This window comes from Theobroma cacao, chromosome 1 (genome assembly GCF_000208745.1).
Source record: "Theobroma cacao cultivar B97-61/B2 chromosome 1, Criollo_cocoa_genome_V2, whole genome shotgun sequence".
Taxonomy (NCBI): Eukaryota; Viridiplantae; Streptophyta; class Magnoliopsida; order Malvales; family Malvaceae; genus Theobroma; species Theobroma cacao.
In genome coordinates, this window is record NC_030850.1 from 36,921,596 (window position 1) to 36,945,946 (window position 24,351).

The 24,351-nt window shown below is 32.2% G+C and overlaps 3 protein-coding genes and 1 long non-coding RNA gene across 4 annotated transcripts; 2 read left to right on the top strand and 2 right to left on the bottom strand.

Annotated features, from left to right (window-relative positions):
• LOC18614606 lies at positions 656–1,123 on the top strand. Its single transcript, XM_007052435.2, has 2 exons — positions 656–985; positions 1,076–1,123. Exons 1-2 carry the CDS (start codon positions 656–658, stop codon positions 1,121–1,123), a joined length of 378 nt encoding a protein of 125 aa, XP_007052497.2.
• On the bottom strand, positions 1,274–5,247 carry LOC18614607 (peptidyl-prolyl cis-trans isomerase FKBP42). The gene is made up of 8 exons (XM_007052436.2): positions 5,070–5,247; positions 4,757–4,832; positions 4,266–4,448; positions 3,563–3,652; positions 3,199–3,383; positions 2,946–3,068; positions 2,671–2,823; positions 1,274–2,043 (listed from the first exon to the last, which is right to left on the bottom strand). The coding sequence occupies exons 2-8, from the start codon at positions 4,791–4,793 to the stop codon at positions 1,717–1,719; spliced, it is 1,098 nt and encodes a 365-aa protein (XP_007052498.1). The 5' UTR covers positions 4,794–4,832; positions 5,070–5,247; the 3' UTR covers positions 1,274–1,716.
• On the top strand, positions 7,278–8,124 carry LOC18614608. The gene is made up of 3 exons (XR_001928154.1): positions 7,278–7,342; positions 7,685–7,826; positions 7,900–8,124. It is a non-coding gene; the product is annotated as an uncharacterized LOC18614608 (long non-coding RNA).
• Positions 15,956–24,194, bottom strand: LOC18614610. Its single transcript, XM_018120678.1, has 19 exons — positions 24,057–24,194; positions 23,864–23,938; positions 23,484–23,599; positions 23,084–23,198; positions 22,831–22,959; positions 22,180–22,227; positions 20,850–21,016; positions 20,553–20,749; positions 20,123–20,415; positions 19,753–19,902; positions 19,186–19,641; positions 18,936–19,082; positions 18,491–18,566; positions 17,970–18,097; positions 17,634–17,834; positions 17,409–17,549; positions 17,194–17,322; positions 16,877–17,092; positions 15,956–16,360 (listed from the first exon to the last, which is right to left on the bottom strand). Exons 1-19 carry the CDS (start codon positions 24,192–24,194, stop codon positions 16,199–16,201), a joined length of 3,084 nt encoding a protein of 1,027 aa, XP_017976167.1. The 3' UTR covers positions 15,956–16,198.

A 24,351-nucleotide genomic window follows, 5' to 3' on the forward strand; every position in this document is an offset into this window, starting at 1 on the left:
CTCAGCTCATTGCCCTCTAAACACTTTGAAACTTGAAGTCAATGCAATGATCTCATTTTTTATTTTTCTTTTTCTTGGTTTCTTTAATTGAATAATTTATTATTTTATTTAAAATAAGAATTTGAATTTTTTGAATTTTATCAATTTAAGAAAAATCGATGATAAAAATTAATAAATACAGATTACAAAACGAACAAAAGTGAAAATAATTCTTAACAAATATAAATTTTAATTATTTAATTTTATTATTAATAATTTATTAAATAAAAATAAAAAATATTGTAATATGAGCAAAACATTGATAAACATTAAATCTTAAAAGAAAAAAAAAAAGGAAAAGTTCTTCATGGAAGGGACCAAGACACTTACAAAAGGGCCAGAAGCCCAAAATCAGCCTAAGCTTAACCTGAAAGCTGAAATGAAAACCTTCGGTTGCTTGTCCCGCTCAACCAAACAGAGTCTTATCCGTTTTTCTTAGGTAAACATTTCCTTTCTCATGGAAGATATTTTCTTGCATTATTACATCAACACTGACAGCTTATCTTTTCTCAAAAGTTTGGTCGAGCACAACTTCTTCTGCTTTCTCAAAGGCACCCATGATCAAAACCAATCTTGTATACTTCTTCTGCATTCATAGTTTTTTCTGTTCACATCAATGGCATCGGCAGCTCTCTCTGTGCATCACTCTTTCTACTACAAGAACAGTTCAGCCCAAGAACTGAAAAGTAGGAGCAGGACCAGGAATTGTCCCAGAATTCTCATTGTTTTATCTTGTCAAAACAATGAACCAATAGAGAGATCGACAACAAAAGCAAAGAAAGGAAAGGATGAGAAGAGGCAGTTGTTTGCACTAGTTTTCACTGGTGTGCAGAAGTTTGGCAGAGGATTGAAGGAAAATATGAGCCCACAACAGAAGGGTGACTGGAAAGATGTGATGTTAATGAGTTTGTCATTTGCTGTTTATGTGTATATGTCTCAAAAGATTGTTTGTGCCTACGTTGCTTGGATGTCCATGCCCAGACAACCATGGTAGACACTTTCAGCTTTCTGGGTTTTAAATTTTTTGCCTTTTTAGGATGGATCGGAGATCTGGTTTCATCTCAAAGTTGAAATGGGATACTGATGTTGATCACTTTCTCCTTTCCTCTTTAATTGCAATTTGGATTCTGCCATGTCTGGTACTGTACATAATATACTACTATTGTTTAACAAGCAGATATTATAGAATATCCACTATCAGCTTCTTCTTTTTCATTTTTAAAGGAATAGGAAATGGAGAAATAACTTGAATTCAATTCAATGGCTAAATTCACCTTCACAGGTCATTTGCCTTTGTGTACAATCATGAAAACCTCGATGCATTGCTTTCTTTAGATATCAAGGCACAACGAGTCTGCACTCAGCAATGCAAAAAAAAGCAGTTTCAAATGCCAATTACAGAGATATCAGCTCTCCTGAGAAGAACGACAACAAAAAGAAAAACTAAATCTCTTCGAACATTAGGCAGGAAGATTATTCCATGCACATATCCACATACATTGGTGAGTTTCAGAAAAGCGTGCATTAGCACTGAAACATTTAGCGGAGTCATCTTGAACACCAACAGAAACATCTAAGATGTCAAAGCAGAAAGTCAACTAGAGCTTTTTCCAATAACTAACAAAATAATTCGAAGCTTAGATTTAAGTATTCGTTTTTGGTAATTCAGAGCTTAAATTAATCGGCTTTGACTCTTTCACGCCTGATGATGCGATAGAATAGGGACACAAGCCATTGCCACAAGAAGATTAGCCAATTGGTTCTCTTGGGTTTAGGTTCAGGTCTAGGTCCAAAAATTCCTTTATAAAACTCTTTTTGCTTCTGGTATATAGCCTTGTCATGTTCTGCAAGCAGGCGCAACTCCCTTGCAATTGCTTTGTCTTGAGGTGCATATTTGCGAGCCTTTAGAAAGTCTTCCCGTGCAGCATCTGTTTGCCCAAGTTCCGCTCTGGCCTTTCCCCGTCTGAACATAGCTTTCACATTGTTTTCATCTTCCGCCAATACCTGAAAGCCAAGTGAGGATCTTGTTAAAAAACCAAAAAATCATGTCCACAAACATGCAGATGAATTTCAATCCAAGTATCTTAAAGAAATAAACTGGCCAAGTGCGTAAGAAGCCACTCAACAAAAGACACATACATTCAAGGTGTGGAATTTCAATTGAACTGGCCGAGTGCTGTAAGAAGCCACTAAGCTAAAGACATATACATTTGTCTAGGTTTAAATGTGCTTTACCATATTACATCTGTCTCAACCAAACCAATAGAATCATTACACAAGCTGCTTCATAACAGCTGTTAATTTCCTAAACACCGGATTGAGACACAAAAGACCTAAAGTCACTCTCTTGGAAGTATGAAAGAAAAAAGATGGAAAATACCAGCAATCTAATTTATTAGACCAATTCTTTCCAAGAAATGAACTGAGCCCCTACAAGTTAATCACTTTCTCGTTCACAATCCAGCAAAACAAGGATCAAACCTTTGGAGACAATTACAAATATCTAAGGCCTGTATTTTTCAAGATTTCCATATAAACCTATACATGGTGACATGCAAAATTACAGATCAGCAAACTTTCAGAAGATATTTAAATAGAAAAGGGACGATGTCAGCTGGAATGTGTACTTACCATGGAGCACTGTCCAATGGCTTCTTCATAGTGCTTAAGCTTTATCAGACAAGCTGCCATGTTGAGATGACATGGATTTTTGACAGCTAAAGCCATGTCTCTATACTTCCCAAATAACTGGAACATAAAGTCATCACCCATATATGCTATGGCCTAGCATGAGAAAAAGAGAGGAGTAACCATAAGAACTTGCCAAAATAACTAAGAAAGAGAATAAAAAAAGAAAAATTGGTATGATATCAGATGCTAGTATTCAAGGAACAGAAGTGTGTAACCATTTCATACTGTTGCATCGCCTCCTCTAGCTTATCCTCCTTAAATAAAGCATTCCCGTCCATCTTTCTTCGATCGGCTGCACCAATCCTTTCCTCTACAGTCATGTCACCACGAGCTTTTCCCTATTGAAATAGTGCCTCACCAAGAGATGCATTTCATTAGCATCATATGGAAAAGGCTGATTTAAACAATTTGAAGATCCACATGTAAAAATACTTGGTTTTCTTGTAAAACCACAAGATAGCAACTTACTTCTTTAGTTTCATCAAAACCAATAAGCTCAACCTCATATAATAAGTCTGCCATAGGTGGAACATTTGGGAAAGAAAAACTTCCTTCTTTTCCATAACCCAATTCCCATCCCACATGTAACAGTGCACGTTCACCCGACTTCATGCTTGAGACACCAATAGCCAAACCAGTCATTTCTTTTTTCTCTGCCACCACCGTAAACCATTAAGATTTCATAAGATGCCCAATAGACAAGACACCATTAAAGCAGTTACTTATCATGATTAGTTATATAAATGGTTCCAGTTAAACATGTTCGAAACTACATTCAATATGTATTTTAACCATATAAACAAAAAAGAAAAGTGTAAAATCAAACAGATACCTTTTCCTAAAACCATTTCAAGTGGTTGTTGTTCATGCCATGTGTCTTCAAATTTATGCTGGGTGGTTTCAGCCCATCCCCTGTAGTGCACTATTTCATAGTTGAAGTTACTCAGATGTATAGGATACATAACAGAAACAACATAACTCCTTGACCTCCCATGAGACTTCTAAGTAACAACTTTGCAAAGCAAATAGCAGTAGAAGTTCAACATTAATCATTAGACTAAACATCTACAATTACCCGAATAGCATTTGTTCTGTTAATGTTCTAAATTAAAAGAACTGGCAAAATTTCTCATCAACTAGTACATGACTAAATTGCTATGGTTAGCCAGTGACATTACACTCTAAAGCTCAGTTAAAACTAACCATAGTCCATTAAGCTGTCTCAATCAAACCCACCACTGACCTACATGTAACATAACCTCATAGGATAATGACTACTCATTAGTATAGCTTCAACAAAATATTGGGAGAAAGCTCAGATACAAGATTCATGCATCCAGTTGGAGGCAGTGAAGGTGTAATCAACACCAAACATTAAACTGAAAGTTAGACCAGATCAAACCATAACAAATGTTGGTTTTATACCAATAACTAGCGATTGTTTGTAACAAAAAAATTCAGCTTTTCATATAATCAATGAAAGGCATGGCCAAAGAGAGATAAGAAGCAACAATTCACAAGTTTCAGTTACTTACAGAAGCAAGTTGAATACTTTGATGGCTTCTGACCATTCCCTTCCTTAATGATTTGCTTTGTTACTTTTTCATGTAAAATTTCCACCTCGGAATCAACTTTTGGAGGTCCACTAGCATCCTGAGTTGGTTCCCCATGCACAAATGCAGTATTTTCAGTGACAATTTCATTCTCATCATCTTGACCTGTGAAGAACATAACATGATACTTATGAAGTAAGTATTAAAAACTAAAATGAAGAACATTATTGATATAATACACAGAAACAACTCAGTGATCAAACCATTGGAAAATAAATCTACAAAACGAAAACTGTCATTGAAAGAGAAAACATTGATACAAGGAACTTGATACAATGCAACGGGAATCCTATCACTTCGGATAAAAAAGTTAAATTTATGAATAACAAACATTTCCAAATTCCAAGAAGTGCTTCACCAAAAATTCAAACAATCCAATATCCAGAAAGAAATGTTATAGCTTGAAAAATTACCATGGGATTGACTTGGCTGCTCCTTAACATCCTCCATTACTAATATTCACTACGCAAAGACGACTTCTCAGAAATTCTGCACACCCATATTACAACAAACATCAATCGGCACATAAATTGATCAAACGGCACGAATCTTTCCGCAATAAAGGAAAATACCAAGATCCCAGATATTCAATTAGATTCAAACACCAAATAAACACAACTGAGCTTCACAAAACTTGGGGCTTCAGTTTGACTTGATTTTTTTTCTGTATTGTTTCAAAATTTAAGCAAGGACCAATCCCAAAAATTTGTTAGAATAGCTACTTACGAAGAGAAGATCTGAAGCAAACTGGAGGTAAAGAGAAATTGAGTGAATCTGCTTGCTTTTTGAAACAATCGAAGAAGATTCCAGACAGACAGACAGACACAGAGAATGAGCTCGAAAATGCATTCGATTAGTTGGTTGAAGATTAAGTCCTAGCACTGGAACACTTGCGCCGCGCGCCGTTTTGGTGCCTGAAAAGAAATATAGAGTAGAAGTCATTTGGGCCTTGCGATGGTGGACTGGTTTTGGATTGATGGGCTCAAAAGGTTATTAAATCTTTAATTGGCAAAATTAATTAAATTATTACCTAACCTTTTGCCTTTGCCAAACAGGTTTTGTCTTGAGAATTTAAATTTTAAAGCCTTCATCTCTCTCTTGCCGATTAGGTTTTTGGTATATCCCTTATTTAATCTCCTTTATCAATCAAGTAGTTGTATATGGTTGAATTTGATTTTACCTTTCGCTTGTGTATGAATCATTGCTTTTATTTGCTTAAAAATTGGATTTAATCAATTGTATGAATCACCTTTTTTTTAATTTTATTTTGCAATATTTTGTTAGGATTTTTTTGTTCTTCTCAATGGCTTACCCATCGGATTCTGATTCTGATGAGGCTAGATTAGATGAATTATACTACGGTGAAGCAGATATAAGTAACGCTGACTTAAGGAAATATAATGAACAAGTGAAAGCCACAGGGGTATGAGTCAATTTTCTACTCGTTGTGCTTCTTTTGAATTTATTTTTTGTTTTCTTTGACTTGATTATTTTGTTTCAGGGATATGATGTTGATGATTACCCTGGTTTTGCGATCGGTAAGATTTTTAACATACAACTCACTCAAGCTGATCACGAGGAACTCACTCACGAGGAACTCACCCCATATGCAGAAAAGGCTATAAACTACTTCAATGAACAAAATGTATCTTTCCTTCTTTCAATATCATATTAAATTAATACTTGTTTGCAAAATTAATTAAAAGATATTTTTGTTGGATTTCATGCAGCATGCAAATTTCAAATTTCTAGAGCTTCTTAAGGCAAATGTACAAGCTTGTTGTGGTGTTAAGTATTCTCTTACTTTTAAGGTCAAAGATGTTGACAATGGAAAGATTGAAACCTTTTAAGGTTTGTATTGGAGAGGCATTCTAGGGGAAAATCTTGAGCCCAACGATGAGGTGGGAGAGTGTAGGATTAAGCCTATTACTTCTTGAGGAAATTCAACAAAAATGATCACGAGATATTTCATTTCAATTCAAACTACAAGCATTCTGAGCTCTTTAACAATCCCAACCGAATTATTGGTTCCTTGTTTTTAGGAAAATTCGTTTGTGATGGATTGATGTTTATTAATTAAGCATTTTTTGTTAATGTTTTCTTTCACAAATAAGAAGTTTTTGAGAAATTTTTTTATTTTTATCTATTTGATTGTTTTGATTAATTGAAAAAATCTATAATTTTTATAATGTTATTCATTTTAATTGGAGACTTTGTTTTCAATCAGATTGGTGGACGATTTGAGGAACTGAGTTGATGTTATATGAGTTTCTTGTACTTGATAAAAACTTTGTTATTTGTACTTATATTTTGTGTTATTATATTTATTGTTTTTCACCTTTCATATTTTTTTAGATTTCTTTTTCTTTATCTATTTTTTATTTTTGATGTATTCATATCCAATTATAAATAAAAAATTTAATTCAGATTTCATTAATATGAAATATGAAATTTAGATATTTCAATTACAAAAGCAAAACCAATATCAAGATTAAAAATTCATCAACATTTCGATAAATCAAAAACTTGTTAAAAATGTGAGTATAACAATAAATTGATCAAAGTAGAGGAAATTACAAAATTGAACACATTGTTCAACTGTGGTTGTCGCCTTTTCCTTTGCGCCTCCGTCATGGTTCAACTTTTCCTGCTTAATCGTTCTCTTTCTCTCTCCTTTTTACGTGATCAATCCTCCCTTCTTGAACTGATGTCATCATTTTCGAAAATAATCTCGACAATTAAAAGAATTTCATACCTACCTTCTTGAACTGAATATCTACCTTCTTGAACCGATGTCATCCTCGTTAGGTATTGCTAATGCTCTTCTTGAATTCCGTATTTATCTTCTTGGACAGATGTCATCATCTAATTAGATCTCATTTTATTATATATAATTAGAATTTTGTTATATAATTAGGTTTTTGTTTCTTGGATAAAACCTAATCATTATCCTGCGAATCGGGTCCTTGGTATTTCCTAATCATTATCCTATGAATCAGGTCTTTGGTATATCCCTTTCTTGATGATGATTAAGTGTTTTTGCAATGGTTTTATTCTGATATTTCAATTGTGTATCAACCTTGAATTATTTTTGTGATAACCTAATTTTGAATGCAATGGATTTGATATTAGGCATTATTTTTTATGCGTGATTTTCTTTAAACTTTGTGAGTGTAAAAATCTTGATTACCTTTTAATGTTCAAAACGTCAGTTATGTTATGAGACTAAAGTTTGCTTAATTGATTTCTTTTTGTTTCTACTTCTTTTACATCTGCTTTTAACCTTTCACTTTTTTATTTATTCTCATTAATTTGATTTTGATTTTATAATATTTTGTTAGGATTTTTGAATTCTTTTCAATGGCTTCATACCCGTGCAATCTCGAAGAAGAAATGACCAGATTAGATGTTTTATATTATGGTGAAGCAGATATGAGTATCGAGAACATGATGAAATATTGTGCACAAGTGGCAGCCACAAGGGTATGAGCCAATTTTCTACTTTTTTTTCTCAAATTTAGTGTTTTGTTTTTTTTACTTGATTATTTTGTTACAGGGCTATGATGTTGATGATTATCCTGGTTTTGCGATCGGTTTGATTACTCCAATAAAACTTGATCAAGCTGAGTACTAGAAATTAACTCCATATGCAGAGAAGACTATAGGCTACTTCAATGAACAAAATGTATGTTTTCTCCTTTCAGTATCACATTAAATCAATACTTTGTTATATGTGGCAAAATTAAAATATATTTTTATTGGTTTACGTGCAACATACAAATTTCAAGTTTTTAGAGCTTCTTAAAACAAATGTACAAGTTTGTGCTGGTGTTAAGTTTTATCTTACTTTCAAGGCCAAAGATGTTGACAATGGAAAGATTGAAACCTTTCAAGGTTTATATTTTAGTGGCATTTCATATCAAAATCTTGAGCCGAATGATGAGGTGTTAGAGTGTAGGATTAAGCCTGCTACTACTTGAGGTAATTCAACACTGTTTGTTATTTAATTTTTTATTAAGCTGTAAGTCTATGGTGTGTAATTTTAGATTTGTGGATTTTTTTTAAATATCTTTGCTAATTGTTAATTAGCAATTACGAGGAAGAATTGAATTTCAAGAAATACGGATTATTTTTTCAAATTTCTTAGAACTACAATTATTTTTTTCCAAATCCAATGGAATTATGTATTCGTTTTTTTATCAATTGATCATATTAGTGTTTTTTTTTGTTAATGTTTTCTTGTAAAAATATGAAGTCATGCTATTTTGTTTGACTGTTTTGTTTAATTAAAGTACTTTACAATTTTCATTAATAAGGAATATCAAAGGGATTTTTATTTTGATATGTTGTTGAAATATTTGGTATTTGATTCTGCACAGAGCTTGGTTACTAGTGTTTATGGAGTTTGTCCTCGAGCGGGATATTATTGATTAGTGCCAATCTCCGCATTCAAATAAGGAAAATGAAGTCACATGACTCCAATAAAATTGTTTGTTTTATTATAATATTTTAATACTATTTAATTTTTCTTTTTATGTTAATTTCCTCCGTTGCGTAATGGGAGCAGTAAAAGACACGTGTTATGGCATAGTTGGGTATCACATACAAGCAATAAAAGTCAAGTGTTATCGCATAGTTTGGTATCACATACAAGGTTATAGGCTCGGTAGTGCTCGCGGTTAATGGCTTAATGTTGTCTTTTTGTCGTTTTGTTTATTTTTCCCTCTCTTGTATAGGACTTTATTATCGACTAAATGAAAGACCAAACGTCGTGTATTGCTCTTATTCTTCTTTTCTCAAGCTCTCTTTTGTTTTTCTCTTACACTACTAGTTCAAGTCTCATTTTCTCTCTAACAGTTTTTTTTTGTAAAAACACCTCATCTCTATCCATTTACTTGAGTGTTTATAATTTCTTTTTTGGATGTGATTTGTAACATAGAAAACTTTTAGGCTGATTATAGCCAATGCTTATCATTGAGGCTAAACAAGACCAATATTCAATGCTCAATCATCAAAACATGCTTATAAATATATCAAAATAATTTTTTAATAGGTATAAATTTGCTCACAATGTAGAGGTACTATTTCTTTAGCCTTTCCAGTCAATCAAGCCTTCTACAAAATAAAATGTCGAAGTTTTCAATCGAACTTAAAATGATTAACAATAATTAATATCCTCATACATTCAGAACATCATGTAATAATCACAATACCAACTTAAGATCTTAACAAAACTCTTTCTAGCTTTAAAGTCTGTTCCACTTCCTTTCCAAACCTTAAGCTTGTAAACTTTAAAACTAAAATTTAATAATTTCTTACCTTGGTAAGCCAAGTTTGAAAATAACTTTTTAAAGGCGAAAAAGCAGTGCCAATTAGAAAGGAAAACTTTAAAACTTGAAACCCATGATATGGAAGTTAAAAACTTAAAATCTTACCTTGTTTGACTAAGTTGATAGTTTTTGAAACCAACAACCTTGGTAGTTGCAAAAAATGGTTTAGAGAAAAAAATTATAGAGTGAAAAATGGTGGAGGACAATGGAGTTTTTTTGTTCTTTTTGTGAATGATAAAGGATGAAGAAAAATGGAAAGAGGTTTGAGAATATAGAGGAGAAAAGAGGAGGGTGGAGAGACAAGAAGAAAGGAAGAGAACTTTTTGTTTCTTTTTATGGTTTTTTATTTTAAGGTATTTTTGTTTTTTAAAAAAATTATGGTTGAAGAATAAATTATGGCCCCGTCATTAATCAAAAGCAATATTCCTATACTCGAACATAAATATGATGAAGAAAACTTAAACTCGTGAAGATTAGCAAAAGCTAATGTATTCATGAGAATTTAATAGCATACCGACATGCACGTAATATGCACAACTAAAAAGTATTTAGCTTAGAAATGCTGAATGAAATTAGAAAAAAAAAACCAAACTACTCACAAAAGCATTCGGTTTTATTATAGAAAGTTTGCCTCGTATCCATTTCCCGTCTTACATGAGTCATCATTACTCTTACTTCTTCACAACTCACAAAACTATCATAATCAATACTACTTAGATCTTTGTTTCATATTTCTTCTCTTATTCTCCTTTTGCGTACTTACAACTATTGCATACAAGGCTCTATAAACTAAACGTCTGAATTTTCTTTTCAAATACAAATGCTTTAACATGACATTTCTATCAACTTTACCCACCCATTTACTCCCAATGTTTCTCCCCACGAACTTTGGATATAAAAGTAATGCTTATTTTCATCTGGATTATAACCATATCCAACAATTTGTATTGCATGAAGTCCATAATATTTTGTTGGGGAATATTTTGGACCTGAATAAATTTTCTAATTAAAAAAATAATTTATGAGTTAAATAAAATATATGCATGTCCAAATAAAAGAAATGAAATAAATTAATATTGAAAAAAATATAAAAATTTTGTAATTAGTTAAAAATAATAAATAATTTTTTAAAATAACAAAATATTTAGTAACTTTTTCTAATATAATTAACTCACATCTCTAAGCTTCAGAAAATCTTCAAATACATCTCCTACTGTTGCTATGGGGTGCAACATCAGCTTTTGGAAAAGTTCTTTTTGAAAATCATCTTCATCTGAAATTTTTTCGTATGACTCCATTATATAATGATGAGTAATCTTAAAAATAAAAAATAATGTAAGTACAAAAAAAATAAGAAAAACATAAAAATAAGTATATGTAAATATAAACATTAATTTATATTATTTTTGTTTTACCTTTTCTCTGCAATTTCCTCTCCTACCAACATAAGGATAATCTTGCTCCTTGTAAACCCATGAATTGGCATTCACCTAAACGCTTGATTGATAGTGAGCATATAATAGCCTGAAGAATCTTGATCTTTACAAGTTGGATCCACACAATCCAATAACTGATGAGGAGAGTTCAATGTAAAATCTTCTCGATATTTTTTTTAAAACCAAAGCAACATTATCAGAAACAACCATTGACCAACAACATTCTGTAAAATACAAGAAAACAAATAATAAAAATGAAATAAATACATTAATTTTTTTTGTATGAGTAAAACAATAGATTATTGTGTTATAGAACTTACGACAATTCCTTTGGTCTCTCACGAGGTGACCAATCCAAACAAATAGAAATTTAAGTGGTGTTTATCTTTCTTTTTCAGAAGCGCCTGCAAACAATATAAAATTTTAACATATAAAAAAATAAAAAAAATTAGATAAAAAAACAAAAATTTTATTACTCACTGCTTTAACTATCTTCATTTCTATATCAACATAATGAGCTGTCATTTTTCTCTATTTTTTAAAAACCTAAAACAAATAAAGAAGGTTAAAAAGAGTAAAAAAATGTAACATATAATAATAATATTGTAATATCTGAATACTGATATTTTCTCAATATTTAGTTCATTAGATGTAACATTGTATTAAAAACTTTAGAACAAATACGGTGACCAAAACCTTAGAAAAAGATTGATGATAGTGCTAACAGGAGACTAATAAAGTGCAGCATATAAAGAGTCATTTGAAAAACGTTAAGCATTTTTTGAAAGTATGATAGATATATTATTGATGGAATTACAACAAGGGCTATCAAAACATTATAGTAAAACTACCCATATATAACTCGATTATGGTGAATAACCATCAATACACAGCAAAAACGCTTAAAACAATGTTACAGGACAATAACCTCACAACTTGCACTACCAACACTACCAGAGCTAGCAACACAAACAAAGTTTCATAGCAACACATCATATTCTGCAACCAAACAAGATAACATCATCCATATATATGCATAAATACAAAAGAATAGCACATCATAAACGAGGATTGGTTGAACATCAGAACTAGTTTGATGCGCTAATAGTGTAAAGAGAGCAAAATTATGAAAAAGATTTCTACCTGTCTCCTAATTACATGGAGAGTTCAACAACAAACAATAAATATTCTCTAACCACATTACACAGTTTCCTTTCTATATCCATAAAACAGGAATCAATGGTAAACTATGAAAAGAACCTCTATAAACATTAAATATGCATTTGAAAATCTTTGACAAATCAATTAGCATGTAATCTATCCCTAGAGAAAATAGTGAAAAGAATGCTAACTATACATACAATGCCATGTCACAAACAAATATCCTTCTTGATATGAAATTTTTTATTATGTAACATAGATGACAAGGAGGTGACATTAATGTATGCACAACTTTAGTTTCAACCAGACATGCAATGCCCTTAATCATCTATCTTAATATTTTGCTATAGGTTGGGATAGATATGCTACTTTAGAAGCATCCAAATCTAATTAAGCCTCGTTTTAATATATATATATATAACAATTAGGTTTTTGTTAAGTGAGTTTGCCACTACATGTTTTTGTTAAGTATTACCTATATGTTTGCCTTATGTATGTAAAAAAAATGAAGAAACGAACGAATTTAGCACGAATACTACACGAATTCTACACTTTTTTTAATAATACTTTCTTAATTAGATTTTACCAATGATAAACCAAATTAAAGGCAACCTTTATTATTAATAAAGTTTCAATCTTGGCATTAGAGAAACAATAATAAAATAGAAATTTCATTTAATTAGCAGATGAAAAAAATTAATTTTTTAATTGATAATTGAAAAGACATACAATATAAAAATAATTTATTATTAGTTTGATATGTAGGTTAGCTAATAACCAGCTATTAAGGTTGATTGGATAGTTAGAAGACTACATTATAAACAACTTAGCATATCCAATATATCAACAGTGCCGAGTATGATTCGTTCTACTACATATTTTAATTTACCTCTATCTTACAAGTTGTTCTCCTACCAACAAAAGGATAGTCCTGCTCTTTACTAATCTCATAACGCAACATCCATTATAATGCTATCTTAATGGTTAGCATATAGCAATCTAAACTATCTTGAATTTTGTTAGTTGGATCCTCACAATCAAGTAATTGTTGAGGAGAGTACAAAATAAAATCACCTTATTTTTTTCTTGAAGCGGAAGCAAGAATATCAGTAGCAACTATACCCCAACAACATTCTGCAAAATATATACAAAAAAAAAGTTAATTAAAAGTAAAAAGAATACTCTTTTTAAGTGTAAAATAATACATTAATGTGTTATAATATAAAACTTATTCTTACGACATCTCATTTGATTCTCAACAGCAACTACTAGTCCGAACATGAAACAGTTCAAATGACTCATTTCTTCATCTTCTGTAATTGCCTGCAAACAATATAAAATTTTAATACATAAATAAAAATAAAGGAGTGAAATAAATTAATTTTAAAAAACAAAAAGCATAGAAACTCACTGTTTCAATTTTTTTTTGTTTTTACATCAACATCACCTTTTTGAATATCACTCATATATTTATGTGTTACTTTATATCTTTGCCCTGCATAATATTTTTGCTTTAGGTATGTAGAATCTATGGAAAAACAAACTTAAAAATTATGAAGTGATGAATTAATTCTACATGAATTTTAAGCTTTTTTTTTTAACTCTTATATTTGTGTGTTAACTTATATATTTATCCTGCGTATGTAGAAATTATGGAAAACGAACAAATTTTGTACGAATACTAAAAGAATTCTAAATTTTTGCTTGATTGTTTAGATAAACTGTAGAAAATATTTTTTATCGTTAAAATTATCATGTGAAAAATATTTTTTGTTATAACTAATGGAGTTATTTGAGTGTTAAAATAATAAAAAAGAACTTATTACAAAGCAATAGTATCATTTGATTTTTACTAATTTGGGATAAAAATAAAGAATGAACATGAAAATTAGTAAAATCAACAATAATATTGCTTAAAATATTTAAGTATGTATCTATAACTATATATAAAAAAAAGCCAGTGCCTTATCTTTGCACCACGTGGAGTGATAGTTTTGTGCCGTGTGGAGCTTCAATTGATTGACAAGTGGATTGATTGACATGGGTTGGTTGAGTTTGGAAGCTTCCAAGTGCGGGTAATTTGGTCTTTTTGGACTTTTGCTCCAAACGTGTGGGCTTGCGATATCCAATTTTTGTGTTTTTCAATTCTCAGTATAATCTCCCTTTATCAAGTGTTACCATAGGATTGAAACGGTAAAAGTTGGATGGATGCATGGCCTGTCAACTCGGTAGTAAATCTTGCTAACTACCTCACACCTTTTTTGCATCCATGTATATGAGTGTAGATCATTTTTGCTTGCTTTTATTTGGCATAATATTCAAAAAGTTCTTAAATTATTTAGAAAAATTTAAATAAATTTTTATATTTTTATTACGTTTAATTAAATCTTTATAATTTTATTTTGAGTCAAATAAATCTTATACTTTTATTTTGAGTTAAATATGCTCTTATATTTTTATTTCGAGTCAAATAAGCTCTTATGATTAATTATTAACTTAATCTAAATGTCATTTGTCATTTTATATCTTGTAAAATTGACGTAACATGCTAAAATATCATAATTGATTATGATATAATATATTAATATATTATAACTGATGATGACGTGATATATTAATTTAACATAATAACATGATTATATAATATTTTTCACTCTTCACATCAACACTATGTTAATATCATGTGGATATAAAATGATAAATAGCATTTGAACTAATCGTAATTAATCAATCATTAATTATAAGAGCTTATTTGACCTAAAATAAAAATATAAAAATTTGATTGAATGCACTAAAAGAATCAAAGTTCATTTGAATTTTGTTGAATAGTTTAAGAGCTTATTAAGGCATTATGCCTATTTATTTTAGTTATTATATTTGTTTAGTTTCCAGTTGATTTTTGCTTTTGATTGCAAAAATTGAAAAGAAAGCAGAAAATAAAAGGCAGATTGTAAAATGTAAATAATAAAAGGATCAACCAGATGAAGCCTTAGATAAACAAAATTACCTTCTTCTTTTTTTTCAATTTTTATTTGTAACCATGAAATTTGCAGAAACGGGTTTATATACGAGTCGACCTAAGAAATTGAACTCAAAGGAATCAAGAACTAAGAAATTTGCCGAAACTTAAATTTGGGTTTATATACGAGTTGAACTAAGAAATTGATTAAAAATGAAGAACCCGATGAACAAAATCACGAAAGAAAGGTTTTGGGAATTTTAAATGTTGGTATTGAATACCGGAAAAGTTACCTAGGTTTATATCTGAGTCGAAGAAGATCAAGAGTGAAGAACCCGATGAACAAAGTCACAAAAGAAAGGTTTTGGAAATTTTATACGTTGGTACTGAGCACTGGAAAAATTACTTGCAGAAACTTACATTTACTAGTCCTAACTACTGAACTAATCACCTTCTAATTGCATGAATAATTTAACTAATTTACTAATCGATGTAATTAGAAGTACTTTCATGACTAACAGATGAAAGAGCACATGCTTATTTCAATTTTCTTGAAGATCAAAGAAGCACGTGAAAGAAATTGGAGAAATTAATGAAGGTTATAGAGGCTGTTTTGATTTCTCTAGTGGATCTAATAAATTATGATTACTGATTGAGAAAAAATAAAATAGTCTGTGGGAATGAATGCATAAGAATATACATGTAGCAAGAAAATTTTGAACTTGTTGCAATATGCCATTATCTCCAGAGATAACAATGATTTGATGCTTGCGCCATGTAACAATCAAAAATGTAGTATGCTATGCTAGTAGTAATAGCCTCATGGATTTATCAGCTGTTATCTTTACCTAGTGCCAACAAATCCTATACATGAGAGCACACAAGTGCAGTAAGTATTATTCTAATCTTCTGTTACTCCCTGCAGTAACTCGAACCTCAAAAAAATTCTTAGTTTCATTTTCTACAGTATCAGCAACCAGCAGCCTTCAGGAAATGGTCGTATGGGCTTGATACAGGAAGCTGAAAATAGGGTTGTTGGTGGTACTCAGTTGCACAAAGCATCAGAGCAGTGCCAGCATATTGATTCCAAGAAACAGCACCCATATTCTGATCAATAAATGGATTTTCACTCTGCAAATCCAAAATAATCTCAACAGTAAATCAAGTTGCAATATGCATCACTAACTTAGGATTTAGATATATATATATATGCTCAATTATTGTTTTTTTTTTTTTACAACGTATATATGTACATAGGATACTCTTGAGAGTAATGATAAATCAATATACAAGTTCAAGTATTGGGAGTGACATAAAATAAAAGCAATTAAAGAAATAAAATTCCCATCCTCCTAATTTAGTATTGCAGTCAAGTGTTTTTCGATGAATTATAGTGAATGGATAAAGTATTTAAGGCATTAATAGTTATGGTCAACAGATGGTGCAAGAGGCTGCAAAGTGCATATGGGTTATGGATGATTAAGAGAAATTATCATCATCATGAAGTGTCCTAAATCCTAAATAACTCCCTAAATTCTAATTTATAAAGTGTCCTTGCACTATTTCAATAGTACTTAGGGAAAGAACCAAATTAAACATTTTGCTTGAATATGAAATATTTGATGGAGCCACTATACAAGTTAGTACCTTCACATAATTTGATTCAACAAGAGAATGAGGTTGCACCTCCTTTGCATAATTGCTGACTGAACTTTCTTGATTCTGTTGAGCACTCATTACCGTAGACATCTTCTGCTGCTTTCCCATCAGAAGGGCCTCACAGTGTCCAGCCATTTCACTATAAGGCATGTCAGGAGGGCTTGAGACTGAGGATCTTCCAACTTGATTTGTTGTCTCTGAAAGCTGCAAAATAAATTAGAAATATATTTGAGTTTAACTATATTTTCCTACATATATATATTCCAAGAAATTTACATATAGCATCAATCAACAGAATGACTCACAGCATCAAGAAGATCATCAACACTCAGGAAATTTTGGAGTTCAGGTGCCAAATGTGCATCAGGACCTGTTTTACTTTCGAATTTACTAGGCAAAACATCATCATCAACCGTGAATAATGGAGGCTCAACCTGCACATTCACAATATTATATGCTTGTATAAAATTCAAGAAGGAGAAAAAGGAGGAGGGAAGAATTGAAGATAAAAAGAAATTGCCTTGTCAGGAGATTGATTATCTATTGATCCATTTTCATATATTTGTGCAGGAGTCTCCATGGACAGATAAGTTCCAAGTGGACATCCATCATCAGGGATGAAATCACTAAGCAACTGGTTTCTTATTTTCGATGATACTTCCTGCCGGATTTATCTTAAATATTAGTATTCAGTCTTTAATGTCAAGCAACTAATTCTTTACAGCAAGGCAAATAAGGGTCATACATCAGACAAATTGCCAAGAAACTTCACTATCATGGTTGCAAGTGACTCTTTAGACTGGTTCTCTGCTATTTCTATTCCTGAAAGTGACTTCAAAGCATCTTCATTGTCTTCTTTTGATCCATATACTTTTCCTGGATGCTCTGGTTCAGTTTTAGCCGTCTGTAACTTGCAATCATCAACCAACTCTAGAAATGGATCAACCTAAGACAAATTCAGGGTATACAAAGTTAGCTAAGCTTTGAATTCAAATGTTTATATCTGATAATGTGACGAACACATATATAGTGAGATTAAGAAAATAAATCAAGAAAATCCCAAGCAATACTGCTGCCTTACTGTTTTTGCCGTAAGTGAAGCTTTAACACAAGGAAAAAGAGGGGGGATATTGTAGGCTTTTGATGAGAAGATGATCATAGATGTAGCAAGGATAAAGAGGGACCTCCGGCGTGACGGCTGCAGTGGCCCTAACAAGAAACAAAAGACTTCCATCAAATGAAGAGATGGATTTGAAAGTTGCAACCAATCGAATGAAGATTAGCCATCAAGAGGTTAATTAAAATTTAAGATATGTCTACATAAATATCCTAATTGGTTCTAATTTCTTTTTTCTTTTAACTCTAATTAGAATAGAATTACATATACCTTTATATATTACTTTCAACTGTTCTATTCATATTTAAGATCATTATTCTCAATATACCAAGAGAGTTAATAGGAAACTCTAAAATTTTACAACCATATATTTTAAATCGTATCCCTTATTTAGAATTAGCATAACATGATTTTAAAAGTTTTTGGGAAGCTGAGTTGAAACAGATAGAGCGATAATATGTGCGAATTTGGAAACAAAGGCCTACCTCCTCCTCCCAGAGATATGCTTCTTAAGGTAAAGGCCAGCTGAAAGCTTCGTATTATAGCCTCATTACAGGAGTTCTACATAATATAATGCGTAGTAAGAAACTTACGGAATGAAAACAGTGGACTATCTATTAAGTATAGCTAAAGATGAACACGTAATCTATCTCAGAAAAAGTAAGTAAAAAATTAATATATATATATATATATATATATACATCTTTTATATTAGAATATATTTTTATATATTTATATAGAAAAGTAAAAACTTCTGCACAGATATATTAATAACAAAATTAATTAGACAGTAAATGCGATCTTGCCTTGTTTCGGTATGACAGCACAAAAGAACTTGATAAGAAAGTACATAGAAAAAGGAAGGATAAAACAAATCCATTATCAATTTTAATTCATAGTGTCACTAGTTTGCCAAGAATAACGTAATACCTTGGTCCGTGCAAATAACAACACCAGGCTGTAGGTATGAGCAATTGCTTCAAAATTTTCAGGCGTGTTTAAAGGAGAGATGGATTGTGCCCAAATCGATGAAAGCATAAGGGTTATCTGATGACTGCTTAATCGAAGAGGTAAAGCCTGACATGGGTTGGTAAGAAAAGCAAAGGTCATGTCAGATAAAAGAAAAGAAATAATTTTGGGCATGATATGCCAATTTTAAAGTCAGAACATGAATACTAACTGTAACTTCAACCGCATTACTCATCGATTTTTCATCCTCTATTGCAGCTGGTGGATTCAAATATTTTACACTATAAGCTCGGCTGTAACTTGACTTCAACCTGTTCAGAATAGAGTGGTTTTGGATCTTTGCATTCTCAGCACCAGCACAGTTCAATCTGTCTTGCATGGAAATGCCATTGATGTTTCCAACCTTATCGTCTACAGCATTTTCTTTATCTTCCCGACCCAGCTTCTTAAAGAGTGCAGCCGAAGAAGAAAACACGGAAACGGTTCTTGAGAGTGTCTTTTGCAACTTAGTGGCCTTATTTGGAAAAGAAGTGGCAGCAGGAGGACAAGGGCAGACAGAAGACGGAACCAGAACAACAGAAAATATGCAGTGAGCACCAACTCTTGTTTCATGGTTTGCATAGACCATTGCTAGAAGCAACGAATGAAACAATGCCTCGGGAAAAGCCTGTAACATTTCGTGTTTCGAAGGAATGAGAAAAATATATGCAACTAAAATAGAAACTACACAATCTTCTGCACAATAACTAAATTAATTAGACAGTAAATTTGGTCTTGCCTTGTTTTGGTATGACAAATTTGGAATTGATGCCATGATTTGAGCAGTACGATAAACAGCAGAAATCAAGGTTCTGGCCATAAGAGTAATGTTTGGCATGTTCTCCAACATCACAGCCATCATATCAAGGACAGGACCTGCATCTCCAACCTGCCTTTACAAGGTAACTTAGTTTTGCATGTACTGTAAAACAATATTATCAAGGTTCAACTACAATATCATGAAGATATTGTATTCTTGAGTTAAGATTGTAATTATTTTTGCCACATGTTAAATCCTATTTGCATCAACTATAGATATGTTAAATCATGTTACAAATATAAATGGTATTTTATAAACCAGTTGCTAAAGAGGTGGAGAACAAAGTCACCTTATGTGATAACTGAACAAGACACTCATCTACCACTGCTCGAAAATTTTGGTTGTATTGAATCACCTCAGCTCCCAGATTTGAGTCATCAAGTGAGCTGTGAATGCTTTTTCGTAGGTGTCTTGTCATATCAGTTAATGCACCAATTATAGCCACAGATGGCTGAACCTTTGTTTGCCGAGCAAGGGAAGTGGCAACATGCACAATATGTAGCTGCATACTGGGTTTTTTCAGAACATTCTTGTGGTCAAGATGCTTTACTAAGATGGACAACAAAAAATGTGTGTTTTCTCCTGCAGATTTAATAAAACAATCACTTAATAATCACACCAAAACTTCACTCAAAAGATGACAATTAGTTTTAATGAAAGAAAGGCTGCTTAAGCTTTCAAAAAAAGAAACTCTTATCAATATCGAACAAGCTATGTACCACATTTCTCTATTATTAATTGCATGTCCCGCAAGACAGAAAGAGCTACGCCATGTTGGGTAGACCACAGTTCCTCATTATCAAAAAACCGAAACAAGGATTCCAAAACACGTCGGACAGTTGTAACTTCCTTGGCTAACTTGGCCATGTTATGCAGGCAAACTCTTGACCAAAATTTGGGATTCTCAGCTTCCTCCCTGTAATTATAAGGGGGAAAAAGGTACTGCATATTAGCCATTAAGCATTCCATATGTACAGAGACTATGGCAATTGAAAAATTGTGACAAGAGCAATTACACAGACACATGAACTTCTCCATTCTCACTCACTATACTCCTCCAAGAAACACTTGTCATGGCATCTGCAGAAGAGAAACTGTCTTTGACACAGCCATTCTGTGTATCTTGCTTATCAGCATCTGATGTTTCTAAACCTCGGTAATTTTCCAAGACCACTGACACGACCTGGTGTTTTAGGGAAAAGTAAAAGCAGCCTTAGAGTAAGTATATTGGAAAATGAAGCACATCACACATAAAAAGATACAAGCCCGTGAAACAATGTCTATTGTAGATAACACACACACACAGATCAAAGCAACTCGGTAAATTTTATTTCAACCTGATGATGATCTTTTCCCATTACCTGCATGTAAAGCTCTAAGTTTGCTTTCGGCTTTAAGGTTACTTTTTATTAAATTGATATAGGGATATAGGATTCCCTGATATTTTTAAGTTACAATTGTAGCATATACATTCTAGATGAAATTAGGTAAAAATCTTGCATTAAATGGAGTTTTTACACCCTCTTTAATTTGTCAAAAGTGGTGCATTGGCAAAAGAGTCTTAGTTGGAGTAAGATTAAGTTATTATGTCCTAATACTCATTTTATTAAGTAAAAGTTCCAAATTTCTGGTATTTTCCGGTTAGGAGTCATAGCCTTATACATGTGAATATGTGATTGCTTTCACCTAGGTAATTGCTTCTTTTTTTTTTAAATTTCACCAAGGTAATTAATAATTAGAACCCTACATTTTATCACCAAATTATGTTAGTTCTTTTAGTTGTTCTTCGTCAGCAGATTCCCTAATATCTTTAAGTTACAATTGTCGTATATACATTTTAAATGAAATTGGGTAAGAATCTTGCATTAAATAGAGTTTTGACACCCACTTTAATTTGTCAAAGGTGGTGCATTGGCATAAGAGTCTTAGTTGAAGTAAGATTAAGTCTTTTTTTTTTTTGCAAAGTGAGGAAAATTAAGTTATTATGTCTTTATACTCATTTTATTGAGTAAAAATTTCCAAACTTCTGGTATTTTTCGGTTTGGAGTCATAGCCTTATACATGTGATTGCTTTCAACCGGTAAATACTTTTTTGTTTTTGAAAATTCACCTAGGTTATTACTTGGAACCCTACATTTTATCACCAAGATTATTTTAATCCTGTTCTTCTTCAGCTTAGTGAGCACTCACTGTTTCTGTAAGAAATAAAATCCCCAAAACCTAGCACCCCAATTCTTTTCTCAATTTAGTGCCATATCATGGTGCCAAGAGATAGAAATGAATGGCAGAAGAATTTAAAAGAAAAATGAAAATATATATTAAGTAAAGGGTCTCAAGAAAACTCACATTATCAAATTCAGCTGAGACATGAGAGAACTCTCCCATGAACCAAACCTATAAGAAGAATAATTAGAAGATTGTGGAATGAATCAATTCTTTAAAATGCCTAAGATCAAAATCACCCATGGAAAGATGGACAAGAGAAAATAATGGCAAAATTAAGGGATAAACTATTGATTTCCTAATTGGATTGAGATGTTTTCTTATCTATGGAATCCATACTGTCTCCATCGGCTCTTTCCACCCAGCAATTTTGACAGAACCAATTAGTTATGACCTGAACTCCTGGAAAAACAAAAGTAAATCTAGATCCTAACTGCCCTTCAGCCATTACTTCGAACTTCATTACACAATTAGCTCTTCTTTTTTGTTTATAGGCTAAAATAACAGTAACAAGGGAAAATAAATCTTGTTAAATAATCAATAATCATAGTACTGCCAAATTCTTAATGAATATTAGCCAAAGAAGGGCCACAAATGGATCTCAAATTCATACTTAAATCGATTATGGGAGGCTAAGTTGAAAGAAAACAAAACTTGGAAATTGTCATGAGAAAAACTAGGAGAGCATATAAGGTTACTATTAGTCAAAATGAAATCACTAAAAGAAAGCAATGGGGATTTAGGTAAGAATTTTCAGTAGTCATAGAAAATTACCACTGATGAAAGGGTTTGAAGACCAGCAGAACGCAAACGTTGTACTCTCCTGTCCTCTCCCATTTCTTGAGCTAAAAGACAAAGTTTCGGAATCAATCCATCTAAGTTGAACATATAAGTGCCATCCCTCTGGCTAGTCAAAAATGGTGAAAGATTAGCGTGAGGGGTTTCAGTGGAACAATTAGAAAGAACCTACTTCTTGAAATAAACAAGTTATGCTATAAAGTGGCAAGAATCTACCAGCACCTTCTACCTGATTGTTCACAAAAACAAATAGAGCTTGGCATCCTAATACACGCGTCTCGTCCATTCTTGTTTGATCTAGCAGGATCTGTACAATGCTAAGAAAGCTACTTGCAAACAATGGCCTGCAATATAGTATATAACAACAAATATATATATATAAACTACTTGATTGATATGCTTAAAGTGCTCATCAATTTGACATGAGAAATTAGCTCCTAAGGTATCCTGGTCCCAAATTAGCATAGCATGAACATTTAATGACTTGATGACTGACAATCATATGCATGGAAGACCAACCTTGAATTTCCTTGCAAATGCAAGCATGGGTTAATGCACCTGGACTATAGAAGAGTACTTTATATGACCTTATTGCATGCTCACTTTCAATATAATGAAAAGAAACTCACATTTGCTCCTTACAAGAAATCATCAACTTCCTGTAGACACACACAATAACTTGTACAGAGTGAAATTGCTCACTTCGCAAATCCCTGTAAAGCCTCTGCTCCAATGAACTCGTTATCTGATTTAAAACCAAATCATCAGAGGATTGAAAACTAGATTTTGAACATCGATCTATACTTTGATTAATTAAAACCGAAAACAAAGAAACAACAGCGAAAACCAATGGCTTTAGCAAACCAACAAGGACGAGTGTAATCTTTTCACAGAAATGAATCACATAAAGAAACAATGTACTGCAATCAAGCGCCATGAATTCTTAATCTTATCAGAACCAAAGATTTCCAAACGTGAAAGAACGAAGCGTCGATGAAACTGTACGTACCTTTGGAATACGAAGCGGATTCTTGGAAGCGTATTCACATAGTTTACTGATCATTCGTTCATTTGGCTGTTCACCCTATCAATCACCATGCCAAAAATAAATTAAAAAAAAAAATACTGATCAGTTCCAGGCAAATTCTCACGACAAGCGTCTAAAAATATGAGAAAAAAAAAAAGATATGAAAGGCAGGAACCGGAGATCGAGGAAAAATATCGGCGAGTAATTTCTTGTAACGCTTGACCGGATGCCTGGATCTGGTGCTCAAGGAAGGGCAAAAAAAGCACAAACTCCCGCACACAGGCTGCATCACTCTCCTTGATATCACCCCCATATAATTTCTGTTCAAACATGTATATGCGCCTCTCTCCGTCCCTCTTAACTTTTCTTTTAAATATTTCTTATCATTTTACGATTTATATATATATATATATATGGTTTCCGAGCTAGTCAAAATGATAACGAGCGAGAGGGCTTGATTCTTGAATCGA

What these genes read in the sequence shown, in the direction of transcription:
- LOC18614606 (XM_007052435.2), top strand. Translation starts at nt 656, where the DNA reads ATGGCATCGGCAGCTCTCTCTGTGCATCACTCTTTCTACTACAAGAAC. An exon ending in TGTATATGTCTCAAAAGATT is followed by an intron (nt 986 to 1,075) that starts GTTTGTGCCTAC and finishes TTGCCTTTTTAG; the next exon opens with GATGGATCGGAGATCTGGTT.
- LOC18614610 (XM_018120678.1), bottom strand. Translation starts at nt 24,194, where the DNA reads ATGGGGGTGATATCAAGGAGAGTGATGCAGCCTGTGTGCGGGAGTTTG. An exon ending in TTGTTTTTGTGAACAATCAG is followed by an intron (nt 22,960 to 23,083) that starts GTAGAAGGTGCT and finishes TTGACTAGCCAG; the next exon opens with AGGGATGGCACTTATATGTT. An exon ending in TGTTATTTGCACGGACCAAG is followed by an intron (nt 18,567 to 18,935) that starts GTATTACGTTAT and finishes TATATTATGTAG; the next exon opens with AACTCCTGTAATGAGGCTAT.
- LOC18614607 (XM_007052436.2), bottom strand. Translation starts at nt 4,793, where the DNA reads ATGGAGGATGTTAAGGAGCAGCCAAGTCAATCCCATG. An exon ending in GCAGCCAAGTCAATCCCATG is followed by an intron (nt 4,449 to 4,756) that starts GTAATTTTTCAA and finishes TGTTCTTCACAG; the next exon opens with GTCAAGATGATGAGAATGAA. An exon ending in GTTTTGATGAAACTAAAGAA is followed by an intron (nt 3,069 to 3,198) that starts GTAAGTTGCTAT and finishes CTATTTCAATAG; the next exon opens with GGAAAAGCTCGTGGTGACAT.